Genomic DNA, 9,957 nt, shown 5'->3' on the forward strand with positions numbered 1-9,957 from the left:
GCTTGTTTAAAATCATACAGCTGTGCCGGGCCTTTTAAGTTCCCCCCCAGCCTACTATTAAGGATTCCATTTGGTTTAAAGAAATGGACTTTACAAAGCTCGATACCACTACTAATTAATTGATACATTTTACTCTCTTGTTGGTGAACATTTATAATGGACTTTTGGACATTAATGGAATTGCTTTGACCAATTGTGTCCACTAGATGTCCTTATAGAGTGAGAGCATGGCTTGTTAAAAGGTATTGATGTGGTAATGAGAGTGTTATCTCCTATCCCTCTTAATTCTTCAACTAAATCTAAATACACAGACTGCCTCCTTCAATTTTGCTGGGTTGTGAACAGCATGGTCTCACTTTCAAAGTGTTATCTCTGAACACACAGGAGTCACATTTGTCAGATCTATCTAAAGTTACAGCTTAATTATCAGGACGCTGATGTTGGCACACATTACATTACATTACATTACAGTCATTTAGCAGACGCTTTTATCCAAAGCGACTTACAATAAGTGTATTCAACATAGGTATTCAAGAGAACTACTAGTCACCAGAAGTCATAAGTGCATCTCCTTTCTTAAACAAGCATCTAAAAGCATAAACCAGAGCAAAAGTATAGTGCAGAAGCAAATTACTACGAAAACAACAATTGCAACAGACTAATACGAATACAATAAGTGCTACAAACTACTACGAATAGGATAAGTGCAATAAACTAATACGAATGCAATAAGTGCTACGAGGAAGGCTCAGGGTAGTACTTCATGAAGTACACACTGTCCCAATATACTGAAAGTGTTGTTTGGTTGCCAAGTGTAGCTAAATATTCCTCAAAACATTTCTTCAAAAAACACATTGTGAGACCCAAACAAGTCGGTGTCTGACTTAGTGTAACATATTTCCATTTTGGACAATTATTACTTTTTATTAGCTAACTCCTGCTGAATGATGGAGACCCGCAAACTGTATTTAATGATTTGATCACTGTCACGTAACTGTAACATGTGACATAGTCCTGGTTGATTGGAAAAAAAGAGACAGCAACTCAAAGTACTTACTTCATCAAGAGGTTTTCTATGTTCATATCAGATGAATAAGGCTGTGAACTTCCAAAATTGATCTCTGATATCTTAGCTTAGTATTTCTGTTCTGATGGCTGTGCCCTTAAGTTTCACTAACACTCACTGTAAGGACTTGACTTATTGACTCTGAGGGTAGGTTTTCTCACCACCTTATTGTTTGCATGTGTATTCAAACTGTGTCTTAAGGGTGTGAGCTGCACTTGGAAAGAAGGTGGAACTGCAGATTCTGAACCGTCAGACACAGAAAATACTTTTTTTTTTGTGTGCACCTATAGTTTTCATCCCTCACTGTGTTCTGTTTATGAAGCTCTTAAGAATCAAACAGAGCTCTAACTACTAAATGCTATTTTGCTGCTTTTGAATCCTACCACGCAACACAATGTTGAAGATCGTAGCTGCCAAGAGTTACACGGAACATACACTACATACTATATACAATGTTTACATATATATGCTATATACTGTGCAGAAGAGACACCCTTAAGGAACCAGTGGTTTGTACAGTATGTTTCAAATATATATATATACTTTTTCCAACAGAGACATATTTTATAAACTGAATAGAACACAAGACTCATGTTTCATCTACATACTGTGTCTTTATATGTTGTCCAAATAACATGCTGTTATCTTTACACAACAATTACAAAAGTCATCTACGAGAGTAATGCTCAATATGTTTTTTGGTATCATTCATAAATAAGTTTGACTCCAGCATCAGCATCCTAAGGTATTATGTGCAATATTCATGTTTGCTGTATCATAATAACCTTGTTTAGGGGGGGATATATATAATCAGATTTGCGTTGTACATAACTAAATAAGATGTATAATGCATACTGGGAATGCATTTTGACAGTATTATTCTCCATTATTATAAACCATATCCCTCAGTCTATTTGTCTGAATGGAGAGGACCGCCTCAAGATGAAATCTGATACTGGAAACAAAATGTCAGACCAGCTACATCTCAGGGCCAATCAGCGGGCAGCTTTACTGGTGTTTACCGCCGCTCTCCCTCAACGGTCCAATCACAGCGAAGTCACGAGCTGCCAGCTTCCGTATTTCCGACCAATCACTGCATCGAGTAGGCGGGACTTCACAGTCACCCCGGATTCTGATTGGTCCGCTGCACCCGTATCCTTCCACGCATCAGGAGCTGCTCCACCTAACGGGAAGCAACCTCGGCTTAGTCTTTCATTGGAGGAAAAGAAAAAGAAAGGGTGAAAGGCGAGACGAAAACGCTCATATCTGTCTTCGGTAAGTCATTGGCAATGTATTGATTTGCTCTCAGTCAAAACGGCATCTTTATCTTAAAGTATTTCATCCTCTGTATCGGGTGACGGGGCTTCTCCTCCGTCATGAGACTGAGGAGGGAGGACTGGTGGAGCATCTTTTATGGAGACGGAGGCCTTAAATTGCATTGCAACAGAGGTAGCCAGCTAGAGACTGGTTTAAATGTCTTATTGTAATAATGAATACGTGTATCTGTCATGTATTCAGGTGCTTGTGGCGCTGGGCTTTAACCTGATAGCGCTGCCGCATATTTAATGCTTATTCCGGTGTCATATTTCCCAGCAGCCCCTAAGTTGACGCTGCCTAAAGAAAAACTTAACTACATGGTAATGTGTCAAGTTGTCAAAGTTTCACATTGTTTTTATTGCTCTGCAAGAGTCATATGATTTTAACTCTTAAAAATGTTGAAATGCAAATTAATTTTTTTTTCTTGAGGGCTGTGGATTGAACTTGTAGTGTGGAATAAGCACTCTAGTTTATTAATTCACAAAAAATAAATAAAAAAAATCACCATGCAACTTTAACACAAACACTTCTGCAGCTACATAGTATCCATAGATTGAGAAGACAGAACTAGTCTAGTCTTTTATCCAGCAGGATACAGTGTGTGTGTCATGTGATGGGAGGAAGGGCTGTCTCTTCAATAGTGGGCGTGGCCTTATAGTTTTTTTTATATAAATATAAATATTTATACATTTCATTTTGGATCTCTTGATAAAATACAGAGTTGGGTTATAGTGTAGGTGTTAAAGTTTAGGTCCTGTTCAAAGATCGTCGACCTTATTGGAACATTATTGTTGTTGTATTATTATTATTATATTCCTTTATTGATCCCCATGGGGGAAATTCAAGTGTTGCAGCAGCTCAACTACACAGACACAGACAATAAATACACATACTATACTATACAACTACACAGACAATAAATACACATACTATACAACTACACAGACAATAAATACACATACTATACATAAAAATACACATACTATACAACTACACAGACAATAAATACACATACTATACAACTACACAGACACAGACAATAAATACACATACTATACAACTACACAGACACAGACAATAAATACACATACTATACAGCTACAGACACAGACAATAAATACACATACTATACAACTACACAGACACAGACAATAAAGTATTGACTTATTATTAAAGGTTCACCTTTATGTCTCCCTGAAATTATAGAATAACTGCATATAAATTACAGGTCGACCGATAGTGTAATGTTGAAGGCCGATATAATAGTGATAGTTCTTGAACAGGAAAAGCCAGTAGCCAATAATAGCTGATAGTGTTGCGTTATATTTACAAGAGATATTGTTTGTGCAGAGAAATAAACTGTAAAGGGTTAGATATGACACCAATACCACTGCTGTACACCGGGACTTTAGACCACATTTTCTAACCCTCTCGTTGTGTCTCAAATATCTCAAACGATCTAAATAATAAATCTCAAAAAAGGAAAGTTGTGCGTTTATGGCTGGTGCACACTGAGTGCCAGCCCCCCTCACCTCACCTCCCTGTCTTGAAGAGGAGATCCATTTCATGGGGTCTTTTAAAAGTTGTCTGACTTTTATCAGGAGTTAATCACATGCACACGATCAGCAAAAATGGCCTTCAGTATGTGTATGGAGGCTCCATTCAAAATAGTGATTGTGTGACTGGTGGCGGCTGTGCAGCCTTCGGCCATTATCGAAGCCCAGTTCCACCAAAAACTATAGTTTGTAAAAGTTGCTAAAGGCGCCGATTTATAGGCCAAACTGATTAATCAGTCGACCACTATTACGAATAATTAGCTGATATGTAAAATAGCTCAATGTACTAACCAGTATATTATTGCATTGTATAAAGTACAATAATTATCTCATCAAATTGTGCAAAATGCAGACAATAGGTATTTTTCCCATTGGACATTTCGTCTTCTTAAAGTAGGAAAAGCTCAGGTGTAAATGATTAAACTGTTAATGGCTGAATTGGATGTAGCTTCTTCTGTTTCAGGGTCTTCGTATAATGCTGGCTCACTGTCACAGCTCACTGGGACACTTAAATTAAACAGAGCTGTCGTTAATGTAATTAGTAATACCTTTACTTTTACCTACAATGATAGTCAAAATATCTGCTGTGACAAAGACCTGTATGTCTGACATTATGAGCCACTTCTTTGATTATTTGTGAGTGCTTTCAACTTCATTTTCATTTTAGTGATTATGTTGATCAAATTTTCAGAATATAATGTGCTTTGTTTAAAACATGTATTTAATATAATTTAACTTCATTATCAACTTAACATTCATTATTTGTATTAAATGACTGTTCAGTATTAAAACACTAAAGAGATGCATTAAGTATTAACCAGTGAGCTCATACTGGGTCTGGTTTACCTAAAGCTCACAAGAGCAGTGGACACAAATACATTTTAAGAAAGTGCTTATAGAATTAATTAACTTTCTCAACCATGTCTCATTTAAAATGCTTTGGTTTTCCTCTTTTAATTGTTTTAGCCTCTCAGCCTCCAGCCAACATGATCCACAGCCTGTTCCTGATTAACGCCTCCGGAGACATTTTCCTGGAGAAGCACTGGAAGAGCGTGGTCAGCCGCTCCGTGTGCGACTACTTCTTCGAGGCGCAGGAACGCGCCACCGAGCCGGAGAACGTCCCGCCAGTGATCCCCACGCCGCATCACTACCTTATCAGTGTGCTCAGGCATCGCATCTACTTTGTTGCAGTCATCCAGAGTGAGGTGCCGCCGCTGTTCGTCATCGAGTTTCTGCACAGAGTCGTCGACACGTTCCAGGTTATAGCTCCCTCGCATTTTTTCAGTCCCCCTTTTAGTGGTTAGTTAAGTTAAAATGTTCATATCTGATTTAAATACTCACATCCTACCTTTGTTTTTTTTGTTCTCAGGACTATTTTGGAGTGTGTACAGAGGCTGCTATTAAGGACAATGTGGTAGTGGTCTATGAACTGCTGGAGGAGATGCTGGACAACGGCTTTCCACTGGCGACAGAGTCCAACATCCTCAAAGAGCTCATAAAGCCTCCCACCATCCTCCGCACGATGGTCAACACCATCACAGGTACAATCCATCTCCATGTTAACCACACAGTGCCTGTAATATTCAAACTGAGTCAGACACTTCAAACATTTAGAAGTCCTCTAAATAGTCAGAGCATTGAGTCACATTAGGATAGTGATGTTAGATTGAATGTGTGATTGAGGTGTTTAAAACACAAGGTGTCCCATTAACACAACATCAAGACAGAAATATAACTGTTTTAATGTAATGGGAAGTCTCGTGGTGATATCTATTAGTACATTTTTATTTTTATTTTTTTATTACCTTATTTACCTGTAGTGTCTTGCAAAATGTATGGGATTTTATAATACATATCTTTAAAGGCACGTTCCTCAAAATTCCTTTTTTCTCACTTCAGCAGCACTTAACATAAACCAAACGTTCTAATTGTCTGAAGGTTTTTACAGAGGCGGTTGTTCATGTATCATTCATAGCATCATTTATAAAACATTTTACCCCTAAAAACATGGTGTATATGGCTGACAGTATTTTCTGTTCTATGGAGTGATACTGATACAAAAGTCCCTCTTTAAAACCCTTTGACTCTAATATGTCATCAAAATAAAACAAATATTTTGAACCTGGTTCTATCCAATGTTTAGATTTCTGTTCTGGAAATTCCTGCAAATTAGCACAGTGATAATAAAGTGAATGTCTGTCATCAGCTGCCGAAAGTTTCATGATGATACTGTATCTATTCGTTTTTTTTTACCCTGATCACCTGGGGGTTCTTGCGTTAATCCATTACTTTTAAATGGACTGATGTTAAGGTGAAGTGCTTTGTATCGCTTTTAGAGGTAAATCTGCATTCATAGAACAACACATCCAAATACCTAAACATCTGCGATCCTATTCAGATAATTTGAGGTTAAGATGCAACTAAATAACACTATAGATCAGCATCAGCCATCAGTCTGTATTATGGCAGAACTATTGTAACAACCTGTTTGTGTGCACTGTGTAAATGGGCTCTGTTTGAAATTACTTCTTTTATTACTATTATACATTTGCTCTATGTCTGTTTTTCAGGCAGCACCAATGTAGGTGAACAGCTCCCTACAGGCCAGCTGTCAGTGGTGCCATGGCGACGCACCGGAGTCAAATACACCAACAATGAGGCCTACTTCGACGTGGTGGAGGAGATCGATGCTATCATCGATAAATCAGGTAACGTTCTGAACATCCTGCTGGTCACACAATGCACTGTACCATGAATTCATTATATAGCCGCTAAGTTAGTTATGTCTAATTTAATGCCCACTGTTATTTAATTTGCATGTTTGCATTAAAAACAAATCTGTTAATTTCAATATTGAACAATAGCATAGAATATCGGAAGCTTTTCTCCACAATTAATAGTTTCTGCATCAAATTGATTTTGTTGTTATTTATATGTTTTTTACTCTGTAAATCTCTCATATCAACTTCAAACCCTCCTCCTCCTCCTCAGGCTCCACCATTACAGCAGAAATTCAGGGAGTTATTGATGCCTGTGTAAAACTGACAGGCATGCCCGACCTCACTCTCTCATTCATGGTGAGTTTTTCCCGTTTCCTTAGTTCAAAGCCTCTTGTGTAATTTGAATAAATGTACCAACTCTTTTTATGTACTCAATGGATCCACATCATCAGACTCACATACTTACATATCCTTTTTGTAAATACACACATCATTTCAAGTCACATCTAAGGAGTAGCACATTTATTGCTTAGAAGAAGTCCTCACAGATTTAAAGACTCTACTCGTTTCTTTCTACAAAGCTTTTATAATCATTTTTACTTAGAAAAGGAATAACTTTCACACTTAAAGTCAGAATTGTTCAAACAACAAGCTGGAAATACAAAAGCCATCTGAAGCAATATAATGCTCTTTGCAGTATAAGCATGCACATTTTATTTTACTTACCCCCAAACCCCCTGGCCCTCTGCCCCTCTCTCCCAGAATCCTCGGCTGCTGGATGATGTCAGCTTCCACCCGTGTGTTCGGTTCAAGCGCTGGGAAGCTGAGCGGATCCTCTCCTTCATACCCCCTGATGGAAACTTCCGGTTGCTCTCCTACCACGTCAGCTCTCAGAAGTCAGTGTTTTTTTATATAAAGGATCATTTTAGGTTCTTAATGGCAAAGACACATAAAGTTCAACCACCCCTCAGTATTATCCATGCCTTTTACTTTCTGTAGTTGCCAAAATAAGTTATGTGTTCTGTCTGAAAGATTTTCTCCCAAGCAGTGTACTACTATTAAAATACAACATTATCACAAAATGGTTACGACAACTTTTTTTCCACTACAGCCTGGTGGCGATCCCAGTGTACGTCAAGCACAACATCACCTTCCGAGAGGGAAGCTCCCAGGGACGTTTTGACTTGACTCTGGGACCCAAGCAGACGATGGGCAAGGCCGTGGAGTCGGTCCTAGTCAGCAGCCAGCTGCCCCGGGGCGTCCTGAACGCCAACCTCAACTCCTCCCAGGGAACTTACACCTTTGATCCAGTCACAAAGGTACCGAAAGATTCTGTCTGAGTGTGGTTGTTTTTTTTATGCCTGAAAGAAGGAAGAAGGGAAGTGTGTATGGACAGAATTGTGTTGAATCATGTTAACATACACCAGTCCTCTCCAGGTTCAACTATACCACTCTTTGATTTTGATGTGTGGTAGTGATCCCATATTGGCATCTAAATGTTTTTTTGTTTTTTTTTGGATAGATGTTGACATGGGATGTTGGCAAGATCAACCCACAGAAGCTTCCCAGTCTTAAAGGCACCATGAGCCTGCAGGCCGGGGCCTCCAAACCTGACGAGAACCCCACCATCAACATCCAGCTCAAGATCCAACAGATGGCCATCTCAGGTACACACTCACACATTTAGTCTTCCCATCATCACCACACAGCCTCACTAGTTTTGCACAGTATACTAAAAAAACGGTAAGATACTCCGTTTTCTTAGTACTGGTACATTAAGATTAAAAGTGTTTTAAATAAAAGGCCATAAGCTGCCTTTTGAAGAAGGTTTCATGCAATATCTGAGGTGTTTATGAGGTTACTGTGCACTTTTGTCATCATAAGTTGTTTGTCGTCATTGTTTTACGGTGTTTACTGGACCGTTGATGACTGTTGACGTAAGCAGTCATCATGGAGATATTTAACGTAGTAATACTATGGAATAAAGGGATCTATCACGCCCAGAGTTTACAACCTCAACCACGCCACCCGGTAAGGCTATATTCTCAGGAGCTATTAATGCAAAAGGACAACCCAAACCGTGTTGACGTGCATATGGACTTGCTTCCTAGTCAAGATTTAAACGTGGAGATCTCTAGACTCATGAAAGGGAAAGAAATGAATCCACTGAGGTGAGGAGATCAGAGAGCACATGTTCAGTTGCTCAGTAACGAGACTGAGGAGCCTCGCTCTTCCACAACTCCACCCTCTCATCAAAATATGCTAACTTCTGGTTCCTAAAAACCTAGATGGTGACTGCAGGAATCACTTTGAGCTTAACTTTTGCTCTTCAGAAACCTTTTGGGTGACTTCACGGAGACCACGCAGGAATAGTTTTTATATTATTGAGATTCTCTGTGAAATAACCAGCCAGTTTACGATCCTGCTAAACTGTCACACACCGCTGCCAGGCCGTTTCAGTGAGTTAGTCATGTTTTTATTATTTCCACTATATTTTGCATTGAGAAATATTTGACCTCAACCCCAACACACAAGAGAAGCGTTCATCACATGGCCTGCTCAGCTGACAACCACCTGACTGTCCCATTCAGTGAGATCAGTGACACAACGCCCACTAGATGGTGCCAAATGCATTAATACACCTCCTCACATGATCAGAAAGTACTCTATAGGCAAATTTTGATACACATAAGTTCTCGTTTTATTCATTGTTGTTAACTCAATGTATTAACAAATAAAATATCACATCACTCTATAGCTGAAGATGAAATATTAAAAGTCTAAACTGTATATACCCAAAATACAGACACTCAAGATATCCCCATTGAGACCCATTAAGACCACAACGTTTGTTCCCACAGCCAATACAGCATAAAATGATGCATTCTTTCATATCAGGCTTTCAATCTACAGCCATGGCTTCAAACTTGTAGTTTTTACATTTCTCCACCAGATTGAGCCATTTTCTCATTCATGTTGTTTTCCTGGTTACCACTAGGGTTATTGCTGCGTTATTGTGGAGCACTGCAGTGTTTGATGCAATGCATCAAAATCAATATTGTTGCTAATAACTGATGTGTAAAAAATCCCCTGGCATTTGGTATACAGAACATAATACATTTTTGTTTGTTTGATGTCTTAAAAAACAACAGTTAATATGTAAACATTTAAAGGGTTAACATTCTGAAAAATATTGAATATTTGGTAGTGAAGGTAAAAAAAATTAACTCAGTAAAAGTGGAAAAAAAATGTGTTTATATATAGTATTTTTTTTTGTGTTTTTAGAGCATTTTTAGGG

At 38.5% G+C, this 9,957-nt stretch overlaps 1 protein-coding gene across 1 annotated transcript in view; it reads left to right on the plus strand.

Annotated features, from left to right (window-relative positions):
• The first annotated feature begins 2,253 nt into the window (after window positions 1–2,253).
• The window catches only part of ap3m2 (adaptor related protein complex 3 subunit mu 2), a 9,705-nt gene continuing 2,001 nt past the window's right edge, over window positions 2,254–9,957 (plus strand). Inside the window, exons 1-8 of the mRNA XM_054610875.1 lie at window positions 2,254–2,341; window positions 4,906–5,198; window positions 5,309–5,480; window positions 6,510–6,647; window positions 6,931–7,016; window positions 7,422–7,555; window positions 7,771–7,978; window positions 8,182–8,326. Of these exons, the coding sequence (XP_054466850.1) occupies window positions 4,926–5,198; window positions 5,309–5,480; window positions 6,510–6,647; window positions 6,931–7,016; window positions 7,422–7,555; window positions 7,771–7,978; window positions 8,182–8,326 (1,156 nt within the window). The 5' untranslated portion in view covers window positions 2,254–2,341; window positions 4,906–4,925. The remainder of the gene's footprint in view (window positions 2,342–4,905; window positions 5,199–5,308; window positions 5,481–6,509; window positions 6,648–6,930; window positions 7,017–7,421; window positions 7,556–7,770; window positions 7,979–8,181; window positions 8,327–9,957) is intronic.

The sequence above is a fragment of the Anoplopoma fimbria genome, chromosome 13 (assembly GCF_027596085.1).
Source record: "Anoplopoma fimbria isolate UVic2021 breed Golden Eagle Sablefish chromosome 13, Afim_UVic_2022, whole genome shotgun sequence".
Taxonomy (NCBI): Eukaryota; Metazoa; Chordata; class Actinopteri; order Perciformes; family Anoplopomatidae; genus Anoplopoma; species Anoplopoma fimbria.